General features: G+C 43.0%; 1 protein-coding gene and 1 long non-coding RNA gene across 6 annotated transcripts in view; one reads left to right on the forward strand and one right to left on the reverse strand.

Annotated features, from left to right (window-relative positions):
- ACSM5 (acyl-CoA synthetase medium chain family member 5) overlaps positions 1-1,851 on the forward strand; it is a 31,299-nt gene extending 29,448 nt beyond the window's left edge. For 2 of the 4 annotated variants that reach the window (XM_077986420.1, XM_015125744.3), the window contains exons 13-14: positions 313-432; positions 875-1,851. In XM_077986420.1, coding sequence (XP_077842546.1) covers positions 313-432; positions 875-976 — 222 coding nt within the window. In that variant the 3' untranslated portion in view covers positions 977-1,851. Of the gene's footprint in view, positions 1-312; positions 433-858 lie in introns of all 4 variants that reach the window. The other 2 variants (XM_015125745.3, XM_077986419.1) reach the window with 1 other exon arrangement.
- LOC114674483 (uncharacterized) lies at positions 216-7,888 on the reverse strand. 2 transcript variants are annotated; one of them, XR_013411914.1, is made up of 6 exons: positions 7,653-7,875; positions 6,772-6,892; positions 3,918-4,076; positions 3,726-3,823; positions 2,758-2,920; positions 2,012-2,169 (listed from the first exon to the last, which is right to left on the reverse strand). It is a non-coding gene; the product is annotated as an uncharacterized LOC114674483 (long non-coding RNA). The 2 variants fall into 2 exon arrangements; XR_003725640.2 differs by lacking the exon at positions 3,726-3,823 and having other exon boundaries at positions 216-2,169; positions 7,653-7,888.
- Between the last annotated feature and the right edge of the window lie 7,574 nt (positions 7,889-15,462).

Here is a 15,462-nt window from a genome sequence, read left to right on the forward strand (position 1 = left end):
TTCTCTCCAAAATATTTGCTTCTTAAGAGAAGCAATGTTGGCTTCAAATGGTGTCATTCCAAGTGTGGGGAGTAATTTGAGAAATAGGTAGGAGTTTGAAATCAACCCACAAAGGTCAATGCTCCTAGTAGTCACACCTGGAAAGGCCAGCAAAAGAAAAATTGATGTTGTTTGTGTCACTGGCTGTGCCCAAAAACCTAGTAGAACTTTCATGGTGCAAAGGTAAATGTAGGCATTTATTCAAGGGTCACTTAAGGAGAAAAGAGTTGTTATACAAGGTCTGATCTTTTCTGGGTATTTGTTTTGCTGCAGGTGGTAAAGGCATTTATAGTTCTTACTCCGGACTACTCCTCTCATGACCCAGAGGCACTAACGCGGGAACTCCAGGAGCATGTGAAAAGGGTGACTGCACCATACAAATACCCCAGGAAGGTAAACATCAGGGTTTCCAGGGTACAGTGATCTGGGAATCAGATGGACATGCTCTGCCTGGGCCCCAACTCAGGGCCAGGCCCTGTGACAGGCTCTGGGGATATGGAGAAACTTGTAACCCTGGCTGCTGCTTCAGTTTTTTCTGTATTTCTTCACTTGGGTTCTCCCCAGAGCACATTTTGTTCTTGCCCTAAGAACAGCCTGATCCCTACCATAAATCAGATACAAGAGGTGGTGCTCAAATGCTGTCAAAAAGATCCTGTGCTCCAGGCTCCAGGCAGTTTTGTTTTGCTCCTGGCAGTTTAGGGGGAAACCCTGAATCAAGGACAGGCAGACAGTAATGGCTCTTTCAAAACAAAAGTCTTTTTGAGGAATGATGATTTCCAAGTGTTTTTTGTTTTGTTTTGTTTTGTGTTTGGTCACTAGGTGGCCTTTGTTTCAGAACTGCCAAAGACGGTTTCTGGAAAGATCCAAAGGAGTAAATTGCGAAGTCAGGAGTGGCGGAAATGAGGTGCAACCCCAGGAAGGCCCCGTAGACCTCTGAAGGCTCCACGAGAAACTAATGGATCACTGGTCAGCCCCCATGGGGAGCATCATCTCTTCAACCCTAAAGATGTCAAAGGCGTGCAGCTTCCAAACGGCATCCCCAGGATCACTGCGCAATGCTGGAAAGAGCAAAAGAATATCATTGGCCCCAACCACATAGATGCTGCGCAGCCTAGCAAATGCTTGGTGGTTTGACTTCTCCCTCTGTCTCGGGGGAGGCTCAGCATCTGCCCACTGGTCTCACTAAGAGCTTCAGATTTCCCTCTGTAGGACAGGTTACCGGAGCCGTGGGGCACTTGTGGGTACTCATTCTCTGCCAGTGGGAATGGAAAGGCTTCATCCTTTGTATGCAACCATTTGGTAAAAGTATGCAGGACCATAAAATTGGCAATATCCTTTAGCTCAGAAATTCTACCTTCCTAAGTCACCACAAAAGAAAAAACTCAAAATGCAGAAAATGTGTGGTGCACTAAGATGATCACGCAGCATTGTTTAAAACTAAAAAAAACCAAAAAACAAAAAACTAACATCCAAACAACAAGGAAATGATTAACAAAATTGTAGTACATTAACTCAATAACATATAATGTGGCCATTAAAATATTTAAGAGCAGTTTAGTATGTCTTGAGAAAAGTGTAAGCTATATTAATTTTAAAAATCAGAATAAAAATATTTGCATACTGGAGAATCCCAACTCTGAAAAATGAAGGGGAAACTAGTTAATTGTCATTTTCCTGGAGATTGAGGAGGGAGGGAGAGAAAATAATGGATGGTAGTTTTTCTTCTTCCTTTTTCCACTACATTTCTGTATTTCCCAAGTTTTTGTACTAAGCACATACAACTATTTTAATGAAAAAGTTATGTTAAAGAAAGCACATGCTACTTCATGTCTAGTTCTTCCTCCACATACTCACACATCATTCCCAAAGGCTGCTGTATTTTGTCTGTATTAGTCAGCATTCTGTAAAGGAAGAGAAGCAATAGGATATATACAGACATAGGAGAGGGGATTTATGGTGGGAATTGGCTCACTCGATTTTGGAGGCTGAGAAGTTCCACCATCTGCCATCTGCATGCTGGAGACCCCAGGAAGGCCCATTCCATCTGAGTCCAAACGCCTGAGAACCAGGAGAGCCAATGGTATAACTCCCTGTCGAGTGCAAAGGATCGAGAACCAGGAGCTTCACCGTCTGAGGACAAGAAAACGCAGGTGTTCCAGCCCAAAATGAAGGAGCAAATTCGTCCTTTCTCCTTTTTCTCCTCTTCATGCCCTAATGGATTGGATGATGCCTGCCCATGTGGATGAGGGCAGCCTGCCCATGTGGATGAGGGCAGATCTTCTTAGTCTATGACTCTATCTCTAGTATCACCTGGAAACACCTCCCAGAGACACCCAGAAGTAATGTTCATAGCTATCTGGGAACTCTTAACCCAGTCAAGTTGACACCTAACATTAACCGTCACAAAGTCTTATCCAGGAGGGGCATAAGGACCTGAAGCCACGGCTCAGGCCTGCAAACAGGAAAGGGTGGTTCTGGGAGCAACCCTGGAGGAAAAGCAGCAGATGGAAACTGAAGCAATCCCAGTGCTGCCGACCCCTCCCCTGGCACCGCCACATCCTCCAGGGAAAATTCAGGGAGCACCTACTCAATACCGAGCTCGAGACTGCAGTGATACACTAAAGCCAGCCTAGTCCCTATCTATGTGAGTTTTCTGGGTCTGCCATAACAAAGTACAACAGACTGGGCCATTTAAACAACAGAAATTAAAGTCCTCACCGTTCTGGTGGCTGGAAGTCTAGGATCAGAGGTTGGCAGGCTTGGTTTCATTCTGAGAACGTTTCCTTGGTGTGTAGATCGACGACTTCTGCCTTTGTCTTCACGTGATCTTTCTTCTGCGTATGTGTGTCTGGGGCCCAATCTCCTCTGCTTCTAAGGACACCTGTTATGTCCGATTGGATTAGGGCCCACCCTCATGACCTGACTTTAACTTAATCACCTCTTTAAAAACCTTGTCTCCAAAGATAGTCACAATCTGGGGTACTGGGAGAAACTGGGGTATCTGAGGTTAGGCCTTCAACATAAGAATTTGGGGAAACACATTTCAGCCCAAACCCTTGTGGAGTTGAGTCTAGTAAGAAGGTCATTATTATTTATCACAGAATAATGCAAATAAATGTACAATTGTAATGCCATGAAGAAAAGAATACATTTAAGACATAGACTGGGGGGACTGATCAAGACTCAGGGGGCTGAGGGTAGCAGGAAGGATTCTATAAGAAAGTCCCTGGGCCGGGCGCAGTGGCTCACACCTGTAATCCCAGCACTTTGGGAGGCCGAGGCAGGCAGATCACAAGGTCAGGAGATCGAGACCATCCTGGCTAACACGGTGAAATGCCGTCTCTACTAAAAATACAAAAAAATTAGCCGGGCGTGGTGGCGGGCACCTGTAGTCCCAGCTACTGGGGAGGCTGGGGCAGGAGAATGGCGTGAAACCGGGAGGCGGAGCCTGTAGTGAGCCCAGATCGCGCCACTGCACTCCAGCCTGGGCGACAGAGCGAGACTCCATCTCAAAAAAAAAAAGTCCCTGAACTGGGTGCAGTGGCTCACGTCTATAATCCCAGCACTTTGGGAGGCCGAGACAGGTGGATCACCTGAGGGAAGGAGTTCGAGACCTGCCTGGCCAACATGGTGAAACCTCGTCTCTACTAAAAATACAAAAATTAGCTGGGTGTGGTGGAGTGCACCTGTAATTCCAGCTTCTCGGGAGGCTGAGGCAAGAGAATTGCTTGAACCCGGGAGGCAGAGGTTGCAGTGAGCTGAGATCACACCACTGCACTCCAGCCTGTAACAGAATGAGACTTCATAAATCGGCTCTGTCTAGGCAGTGGGCAAGGTGAACCCACTGGGCGGTTACAATTCCTTTCCATCAAACCCACCTGCTGGCTTTATCAGTAGCCTTTTGTCATATACAGGCTGGAGGCGAGTGAAGCTCCAAAGTCAGGTTGGGATTACTTCTGAGCATGTCATGTGACACCCTCTCATTAAACTGTGGTTATGTGTTTCCCTGGTCTTCACTTGGAGCTTCAGCCAAGATACTGAGAAAACAGAGGAAGTACCATTTAACATTCTCTTTCATGGGCATCATAGCGCATTGCTATTGCTTATTATTTTAGGTTTGTTTTGCCTGTCTTTCCTAGTAGATTGTGGACTCTTCTAAATCATTGGCTAGATCATAGTTTTGTCTGTCATCCCAGTGCCAATGTCGGGACTTGCTGGCTAGTAGGTATCAGTAAATAGTCATTGAATGAATGAATGAATGAAAAATAAGATACTAATTGAAGGGAATAGGGAGCTAAAGAGGCGTCAAGCAAGAATTATGCCGGAAGACTGTTCACCTCTTTTTTTCTCTCCAAATGAATGTGTCTGTTTCTTTTCTTGAATACTGAAAAATTCCTAATAGAAACCTAACAGTTCTATCTGGTACACAGGCAGGTGACTTTCCCTCTGTAGGCCGCTTTTTCCACATCTCTATATTGGGGGCTGGAGTGTTATACTAGACTTACGCTCCCAAGCTTTTCCATTGCTGTGCACTCCTTTCTATCATTCTGCCATCATGTTTAGATTTTCTCTCAAAGGTCATACACCTTCCAATCCCACTATGTCCATCAGAATTTGGGGTGGTGTCAGCTTTTATTGGGTAGTGATACCTGTATGTTAGCTATTAATTTAATTTTATTTTTCTTGTTTCAGTATTTATCTTGCTTTTGAGAAATAATCCTTAGCTAGAAAGAGCCCAATCTCCTATTGTGCAATGTGGTAAATCACAGCAACATTTTTTTTTTTTTTTTTTTTTTTGAGAGGGAGTCTCACTTTGAGAGGGAATGCAGTGGCGTGGTCTTGACTCACTGCAACCTCCGCCTCCTGGGTTCCAGCGATTCTCCTGCCTCAGCCTCCCGAGTAGCTGGGACTACCGGCGTGCACCACCACGCCCAGTTAATTTTTGTATTTTTAGTAGAGATGGGGTTTCACCATGTTGGCCAGGCTGGTCTCAAACTCCTGACCTCAAGTGATCCACCCACTTTAGCCTCCCAAAGTGCTGGGATTACAGGCGTGAGCCATGGTGTCCAGCCTCACAGCAACATCTTTAAGGTAAGGAGAGAATCAAGGAAGTCCAGGATATGCCAGATGGGAGCACTGATCCTTTCATTTCAGGATTTCTGCCTGAGAATCCACAGCTCACCTTGTACACTTACAGTAATAAAGATGAACAAGAGGATCATGAGGGTGGTGGTGGTGATGATGATGATAGTAAACCACTACCACAGATTGAGCTTTCTTAACTGTTGAACTTCACTGTGGACTTACTAGACATTATCTCACTTAAGCTCTGCAAAAAGCAATAAAGTAGGTATCTTTCATTCATCCCTTCATTTAGCAAAAAATGGTTCTATTCCCACTCTGTACCCAGCACAGTTCTAGGCACTGAGGATACACCAGTGAATGAAAGAGACAAAAACCCCCACCTTCTGGAAATGGCAACCTAATGAAAAGAGAGACAACAAAGAACTATTAGGTTCTTTACTTTTGATGGTAAAAACCGCAACTACTTTTGCATAAATCTAATTTTAAAAATTAGAGTATGTCAGACAGTGTCAGCGCGAAAGAGGAAAATAAAGTACAAGTAGTGAAGAGGGACTATGGGATGGTGGCGCAGGATTTGAAATAGGGTAGCCAGGAAGGGATTTGCGAAGACGATGTTTGAACAAACTGAAAGGTGAGGGAGTGAGCTGTGCAGATGTGGGGGTCGGGGAGGGCACTCCCAGAGACAGAAGAGCAGGTTCAAAGGCACTGAGACAGAAACAATCGCCTGGTGAACCCGATTTTACAGAAGAGAGATCTGAGGCTCAGAAAGGTGGAGCCACTCACCCAAACTTGCACAGCTGTAAGTGGCAGAGCTGAGATTTGAATGCCAGGCCCAACAACCCCCAAACCTGCATTTGTTTCTCATTTTCTCATATTTTTCAATTCAGACACTGAGGATGTAGGTGTTGGGGCATCAGCAGAGTGGTTAAGAGCTAGGCATGATGCGAACCAGACCTGGGTTGAGGCCTTGTGGTGCCACTTACCTACTTGGGTGGTTGACTTACACTGTCTGAGCCTCAGTTTCCACATGCTGAATTGGAGATAATAATAGATAACTGCTAGGGTTATAGAGGTGATTGAATGAAACACCTGCCTAGTTTGCAGCACACTAAACGTTCTCTCAATAAATGTGTTTTTGTTTGTTTGTTTGTTTGTTTGTTTGTTTGTTTTTGAGACTGAGTTTCCCTCTTGTCCCCCAGGCTGGAGTGCAGTGGCGCTGTCTCGGCTCACTGCAACCTCCACCTCCCAGGTTCAAGTGACTCTCCTGCCTCAGCCTCCTGAGTAGCTGGGATTACAGGTGCCCACCACCACACCCAGCTAATTTTAGAATTTTTTTAGTAGAGATGGGGTTTCTCCATGTTGGCCAGACTGGTCTCAAACTCCTGACCTCAGGTGATTCACCCACCTTGGCCTCCCAAAGTGCTGGGATTACAGGTGTGAGTCACCGCGCCCAACCAACAAATGTTATTCCTAGTTACTATTACTCAGTCTACGATCCCATTTTCCAGAGGGGACATTAAGATCCCACACCTCAGACGACCGATGAGTTTCCTACCTTCATGCAAGGGGTCTCTGGGTGAGTTGCCTCATGAAAGCTCCCAATAATCATGGAAATAGCAGTTTCTTTCCAAAGCACTAATTATGTACCTGGTATTTCTCATATGCCTTAGCTCCTCAAACTGCAGCAAACAAACTCCATGGAAGAGACAAAAAAATGGGACTCCAGAGACTCGAAACCACAGTCACATGTCAGATGCAGCCCTCAACTCTGAAAGTGAGAAGCAGAGGCAGAATTATCTCCTGAAGCACAATGATACTTTTGAACAGGTTTTTTTAGATCAAACATAAGGCTTTGCAGAAATCTAGCACTTTGCATTGTTCTCCATGTCTTAGAGGCTTAGGGGTGCAGCATCATACCCCTCTGGCATCAGGACAAGTGAGAAGCCTCTAGAATTGTCTCACTCAGGCTTTACCATGATCCTACCAGATGCTATTTTTATCTCCATTTTGTACAGGAGGAAACTGAGGCACAGCAGGTCAGTGTGTGTGCTCATTTGGTAAGTAGTACAGCTAAGATTTAAAATGGGTCTTCTGATGGCAATTCTCAGGCATCGTCTCTTGCTTCAGGCTGCTTCCGAAACCTTGGGTCCATCCACCCAGGCCACCAAAAACTTCCTGAGATGATCAGAGGTAGAGCGTGATAAAGAAAATCTGTTTTTCCAGCGGTGGTTCTGATTCCTGACTCAAAACCCCCTGCCCTGGGAAATTCTGAGCCCCCCACCACAGAGTTCTGCTCCCAACGTTTCCCCAGAAACTCCAGCACTGTTTCTATCTTCCCCAAACATTGAATCCCCACTGTGGGCCAGATTCTAGGAACACAGAGATGGTCAGTTGATTGCGCACAGCCTCCAACAGTGACTATTTCAAATCATTTATCTTTTAAAATGCCTCTTTGCAGAAACATGGTGTTCCATATGAGAAGGACACTGGACTTTGACGTTAGATTTGAGTCCTGTTGTAGCACTTACCAACTGTGGGAGCTTAGCCAAGTCGCCCGTCCTCTCTGAGCCTCAATTTCCTTATCTATAAAATGAGGCGCTGGATACTTCTCCTGTAGAGTTCTTGTTATGATTACATGTGAGCACATCTATAAAACACTGAAGACATGAGCTAGCCATTATTCTTTTTAAACAGTCATCAGGAAAATTTTGATTTTCCACCTCACAGATTTCCCAGTAGAATATGCTATCCTGAAATGTGTCTAAAGGTCAAAATTTGTAAAACCGAAAAGAAAAGACACTCAGCAAAGTCCAGCATCATGACTTGGCAGTGTCCCCAGTGGCCAGGTGCAAAGGACCACCCAGAGAGGGGTTTTTAGACCATTGTAAATACTGTGACTGCTATTTAGGACTTACACACACTCAGACACATGCACACACACACAAATATAGATACAGCCACACATACATCTGCAATTCCACCGCCACACATAGACACTCACACATGCAAGCACACACAAATATCTAGTCACACTTCTAGCCCCCCACCACTCACACACATGAATACACACACTTACACTTACAGTCAGTCTTATGCACATGCCAAACTCATAAACAGATATATAGACGTACACTTAACTGCAGAGCTACATATACACTACAGTCACATACATAATTACATACAAATTTGCACACATACATTCACATACATCCACACACACATAATTACATACACATTCGCACACATACGTTCACACACATCCACATCTACCAACACACATGCATGCATGTAAGTATGCATAAACACCTGTACACCTGCTCATGCAGCTCTACACACACTTGCACACACATACACATACACAGTCTCACATACATCCATGTACTGACAAACGTGTAGGCACACATGCACACAAACATGCACAATCTTACACATATGTCTTTTTTTTATACTTTAAGTTCTAGGGTACATGTGCACAATGTGCAGGTTTGTTACATATGTATACATGTGCCATGTTGGTGTGCTGCACCCATTAACTCATCATTTACATTAGATATATCTCCTAATGCTATCCCTCCCCACTCCCCCCTCCCCACAATAGGCCCCGGTATGTGACGTTCCCCTTCCTGTGTCCAAGTGATCTCATTGTTCAAATCCCACCTATGAGTGAGAACATGCAGTGTTTGGTTTTCTGTCCTTGCAATAGTTTGCTGAGAATGATGGTTTCCAGCTGCATCCATGTCCCTACAAAGGACACAAACTCATCCTTTTTTATAGCTGCATAGTATTCCATGGTGTATATGTGCCACATTTCCTTAATCCAGTGTGTCACTGATGGACATTTGGGTTGATTCCAAGTCTTTGCTATTGTGAATAGTGCTGCAATAAACATATGTGTGCATGTGTCTTTATAGCAGCATGATTTATAATCCTTTGGGTATATACCCAGTAATGGGATGGCTAGGTCAAATGGTATTTCTATTTCTAGATCCTTGAGGAATTGCCACACTGTTTTCCACAATGGTTGAACTAGTTTACAGTCCCACCAACAGTGTAAAAGTGTTCTTATTTCTTCACATCCAGCGCCTGTTGTTTCCTAATTTTTTAATGATTGCCATTCTAACTGGTGTGAGATGGTATCTCATTGTGGTTTTGATTTGGATTTCTCTGATGGCAAGTGATGATATATCTCTGTTTTGGTACCAGTACCATGCTGTTTTGGTTACTGTAGCCTTGTAGTATAGTTTGAAGTCAGGTAGCTTGATGCCTCCAGCTTTGTTCTTTTGGCTTAGGATTGTCTTGGCAATGCGGGGTCTTTTTTGGTTCCATGTGAACTTTAAAGCAGTTTTTTCCAATTCTGTGAAGAAAGTCATTGGCAGCTTAATGGGGATGGCATTGAATCTGTAAATTACCTTGGGCAGTATGGCCATTTTCACAATATTGATTCTTCCTATCCATGAGCATGGTATGTTCTTCCATTTGTTTGTGTCCTCTTTTATTTCACTGAGCAGTGGTTTGTAGCTCTCCTTGAAGAGGTCCTTTACATCTCTTGTAAGTTGGATTCCTAGGTATTTTATTCTCTTTGAAGCTATTGTGAATGGGAGTTCATTCATGATTTGGCTCTCTGTTTGTCTGTTACTGGTGTATGAGAATGCTTGTGATTTTTGCACATTGATTTTGTATCCTGAGACTTTGCAGAAGTTGCTTATCAGCTTAAGGAGATTTTGGGCTGAGAGGATGGGGTTTTCTAAATATACAATCATGTCATCTGCAAAAAGGGACAATTTGACTTCTTCTTTTCCTAACTGAATACCCTTTATTTCTTTCTCTTGCCTGATTGCCCTAGCCAGAACTTCCAACACTATGTTGAATAGGAGTGGTGAGAGAGGCGGTCCCTGTCTTGTGCCGGTTTTCAAAGGGAGTGCTTCCAATTTTTGCCCATCCAGTACGATATTGGCTGTGGGTTTGTCATAAATAGCTCTTATTATTTTGAGCTACATTCCATCAATACCAAATTTATTGAGAGTTTACAGCAAGAAGGGCTGTTGAATTTTGTCAAAGGCCTTTTCTGCATCTATTGAGATAATCATGTGGTTTTTGTCTTTGGTTCTGTTTTTATGCTGGTTTGCGTATGTTGAACCAGCCTTGCATCCCAGGGATGAAGCCCACTTGATCATGGTGGATAAGCTTTTTGATGTGCTGCTGGATTCAGTTTGCCAGTATTTTATTGAGGATTTTTGCTTCAATGCTCATCAGGGATATTGGTCTAAAGTTCTCTTTTTTTGTTGTGTCTCTGCCAGGCTTTGGTATCAGGATGATGTTGGCCTCATAAAATGAGTTAAGGAGGATTCCCTCTTTTTCTATTGAGTGGAATAGTTTCAGAAGGAATGGTACCAGCTCCTCCTTGTACCTCTGGTAGAATTCAGCTGTGAATCCATCTGGTCCTGGACTTTTTTTGGTTGGTAGGCTATTAATTATTGCCTCAACTTCAGAGCCTGCTATTGGTCTATTCAGGGATTCAAATTCTTCCCGGTTTAGTCTTGGGAGAGTGTAAGTGTCCAGGAAATTATCCATTTCTTCTAGGTTTTCTAGTTTATTTGCGTAGAGGTGTTTATAGTATTCTCTGATGGTAGTTTGTATTTCTGTGGGGTCGGTGGTGATATCCCCTTTATCATTTTTTATTGCGTCTATTTGATTCTTCTCTCTTTTCTTCTTTATTTGTCTTGCTAGCGATCTATCAATTTTGTTGATCTTTTCCAAAAACCAGCTCCTGGATTCATTGATTTTTTGGAGGCTTTTTTGTGTCTCTATCTCCTTCAGTTCTGCTCTGATCTTAGTTATTTCTTGCCTTCTGCTAGCTTTGAATGTGTTTGCTCTTGCTTCTCTAGTTCTTTTAATTTTAATGTTAGGGTGCCAATTTTAGATCTTTCCTGCTTTCTCTTGTGGGCATTTAGTGCTATAAATTTCCCTCTACACACTGCTTTAAATGTGTCCCAGAGATTCTGGTATGTTGTGTCTTTGTTCTCATTGGTTTCAAAGAACATCTTTATTTCTGCCATTATTTCATGATGTTCCCAGTAATCATTCAGGAGCAGGTTGTTCAGTTTCCACGTAGTTGAGCGGTTTTGATTTTCTTAGTCCTGAGTTCTAGTTTGGTTGCACTGTGGTCTGAGAGACAGTTTGTTATAATTTCTGTTCTTTTACATTTGCTGAGGAGTGCTTTACTTCCAACTATGTGGTCAATTTTGGAATAAGTGCGATGTGGTGCTGAGAAGAATGTATATTCTGTTGATTTGGGGTGGAGAGTTCTGTAGATGTCTATTAGGTCTGCTTGGTGCAGAGTTGAGTTCAATTCCTGGATATCCTTGTTAACTTTCTGTCTCGTTGATCTGTCTAATATTGACAATGGGGTGGTAAAGTCTCCCATTATTATAGTGTGGGAGTCTAAGTCTCTTTGTAAGTCTCTAAGGACTTGCTTTATGCATCTGGGTGCTCCTGTATTGGGTGCATATATATTTAGGATAGTTAGCTCTTCCTGATGAATTGATCCCTTTACCATTATGTAATGGCCTTCTTTGTCTCTTTTGATCTTTGATGGTTTAAAATCTGTTTTATCAGAGACTAGGAGTGGAACCCCTGCTTTTTTTGTTTTCCATTTGCTTGGTAGATCTTCCTCCATCCCTTTATTTTGAGCCTATGACACACATGTCTTTACACACAGAACCGCATACACATAACAGCTATACATACATCCCACACAGTCACATGCACACACATGAAAACATACATACATGCACTTAGGCTGTCTCACATACACAGCTACGTACTTCACACAGGCACACACATTATTATAACAACATGTTTTCTTTTCTTTACAGCCCTTATTCGTTCTCTCAGCTATTTACTGAGTATTTACTGTGTGCTAGCTACTGTTAAAAGTCCTTGAGCTAAATCATTGAACAAAATGGGGAAACATATCTGCCCTCATGAAGCTTAGATTCTAATGGAAGGAGAGAGAGGCAAAAATAGTAAGTAGATATGTTAGCAGGTAGTGAGTATTAGGGAAAATAGTGCCTAGTAATGAGGAGTAGGAAGAACTAACTTGGAGGTGGGTTGCCAATTTGAGAAGGTGATCAAGGTAAGCTTCATTGAGAAGTTGACAAAAATATTTAGCAAGGAAATAAAGTAGGAGAGAGAGTTATCCATGTAGATATCTATGAAAAATCAGTCTGAGAAGAGAAAACAGCAAGTGCAGATACCCTAAGGCAGAGTGTGCCTTCAAGAAACAGGAAGAAAGACCATGTAGTTGATGTGCAGTGAATAAGGGTGTAAAGGAACAGGACATAAAGCCAGAGATGAAGAGAGCATGTGAAAATCATACCGGACCTTGAATAATGAGGTAAAAACCCTGAAGTTAATTTTGCATGAAATTGAGATTCACTGGTGGGTTCTGAGGAGAGGTGTGTTATGATCTGACCTCTGATTTATCCTTTATGGTATATAAGATGAACTTAATTATTTTACACGTTATTATCTGTCTCACTTCCGAACAGGAATGAATCTGTCATGCTCATCTCTGTGTCTATCTGAGAGTAGCACTCAGTCAATATTTGTTGACTAATTGATAAGGACAGATATTTCCGAGGAGAAAGGTGTTCTGAGGTGCTCCAGTTTGGATGTTTGCTCCCAATAAACCTCATATTGAAATTTGAGATGGAGCCTAACAGGTGTTTGAGTCATGAAGGAGAATCCCTCATGAATAGATTAATGCCCTCCCTCAGGAGTGAGTGAGTCCTAATCCTATTATTCCCCACAAGAACTGGTTGTTGAAAAGAGCCTGGCATCTCCCCACTATCTCTCTTGCTTCCTCTCTCACCATGTCATCCATGCCCATGCCAGCTCCCTTTTACCTTCTACCATGAATAGAAGCATCCCGAGACCCTTGCCAGCTGCAGATGCCCAATCTTGAAATTTCCAGCTATCAGAATCATGGGCCTAATAAACATTTCTGAAATAAATTACCCAGCCTCAGATATTTCTTTATAGCAACAAAAAATGGACTACAACAGGAAATTGTTGCCAGGGAGTAGGGTGTTGCTATAAAGATACCTGAAAATGTGAAAGAAGCTTTGGAACTGGGCAATGGAAAGAGGTTAGAAGAGTTTGGAGGGCTCAGAAGAAGACAAAGAATTGAGAGAAAGTTTGAAACTTCTTAGAGAGTGGTTAAACGGTTGTGACCAAAATGCTGTCAACCTAAAATAGTCAAAAGACTCAGCATCTAGTTAAAAGAGTTCATTGAAGCACAAAGTATGAGTGCAGCCATGTAAGGAGCACAGCTATTCCAAAGAATGGTGAGCAGTTATCCTGGTGTAGGGGAAAATGAGGATTGCTTATACCGGCAAAATGAAGTTGATGAACAAAATTACAACATTTTCCATAAAAAAGGCTAACATATAGATATAAGATTTCATTGGCTACTTTTGATGACAATCTAAGGGCATAGTTTAACATTCTATTAAAAGGAGACAGTCCACAAGGGTCTCTATCTTCACGTTGTTTAGTTCAGATTTGAATAAAGAAGAGTCTAGTTAATGTATAACATCCCAACACAAAGGTCAGAAAGCAACGGTCATGCACCAGAGTCGGGGGAAGTTGTGTTACCTCAGTCAGCTTTCAGGGCTTAGGTTTTCCCTTTTGCACGATAAATTTGGAAGGTCCTAAATTTAAATTTTTTACAATGCTGATAGAAATATGGACAGTACAGGCCATGTTGAAAAAAGTCTCAGATAGAAATGAGAAACATGTTGGGAGCTGGGTCAAAATTGACCCATGTTACTCTGTAGCAAAGAACTCGGGTGCACTGTGTCCATGCCCTAAGGCTTTGTGGAAGGCTGAATCAAGAGTGATGACCTACGGTGTCAGGTGCAAGAGATATCTAAGCAGCAAAGTGTTCAAGAAGTGGTGTGGTTACTTTTAATAGCTTATGCTAAATCGTGACAGCAAAGGAATGACCTAAAGACTGTGTTTATAATTAAAGGTGAAGAACAGCACTAAATTTGGAAAATTCTCAGCCTGGACATAGTGGTAGAGAAGACAAGACAATTTTCAGGAGAGGAATCCAAGGATGTGTCAGAATAACTCTTTGCTAAAGCATGACTAAAAGGGGGCCCGGTGCTAATAGGATAATTAGGAAGAAGGTTCCAAAGGCATTTCAGAAACCTTTGAGGCTGCTCCTCCCATCACAGGCGCAGAGACAAAGAAAGACAGAATGGTATTAATTCTGCAGGCACCCAGAATGTAGGAGCCATAGATGCTTTGTGGTAAGGTCCTCTACAAAGAATTCCCACTAGGGAAATCCTCATGAAGCCATGGAAATGGGGCCACCCCCAAGACACAGAACTGTAGGATCACCAATTTGCAACTCCAGCCTGAGAGAGCTGAAGCAAGGGCTGAGACCAGCTTTAAGTCAATGTTGGCCAGGCATGGTGGCTCATGCCTGTAATCTCTGGGAGGCCATGATGGAAGGATCACTTAAGTTCAGGAGTTCAAGACCAGCCTGGAGAACATAGTGAGACCCCGTCTCTACAAAACATTAAAAAATTCTCTGGGCATAATGGCATGTGCTGTAATCCCAGCTGCTCAGGAGGCTGAGGTGGGATCATTGCTTGAGCACGATAGATTGAGGTTGCAATAAGCTGTGATCACACTACTGCACTCCAGCCTGGGCAACAGAGTGAGACCCTATTTCCAAATAAAATAAATATAAAGAGATATAAAGACTTTTTTTCCCTGTTGAGTTTTGGACTTACTTGGACAGTGTTGGGTTGGAACAGGGAAGAGAACATGTCAGACTCTGAGTGTAGCTGGCAGGTGGACCTGATGGCTTTTTCACATCCTTGTGTGAAAGAAAAGAGTCAGGAAAGTCTCTAAGATTTGATGCTGAAAGAGCTGGAGGAATAGGGGTGTCATTTGCTGAGATGGATAAAACCATACCTGGAATGGGAGAGGACAGGGAAGGATATGATCAACCTCTTAGCTTTGGACAAAGTATGTTTGAGATGCCTGTTCGATATCCAGGTGGAGAAGTCAGGCAGATGAGGATGCAGGAGAGAAAACCAGGCTGGATACACACATGTGTGGGCCATTGGCAAGCCACATGGTATCCAAGCTATGACATTTGATGAGGTAATGTACAGAGTGAGTGTGGATGAAGATGAGGAGGAATCAGCCAAAGAGAAGGAAAAAGCAAGAGGAAAACCAGACAAAAGTGGTATGCTGGAACCAAGCAAAGCAAAGAATTAAAAGAGCGTTCATCAAGCCCGTGTGAGCTCCATTTCTCTC

Source organism: Macaca mulatta, chromosome 20 (genome assembly GCF_049350105.2).
Source record: "Macaca mulatta isolate MMU2019108-1 chromosome 20, T2T-MMU8v2.0, whole genome shotgun sequence".
NCBI classification, from domain to species: Eukaryota; Metazoa; Chordata; class Mammalia; order Primates; family Cercopithecidae; genus Macaca; species Macaca mulatta.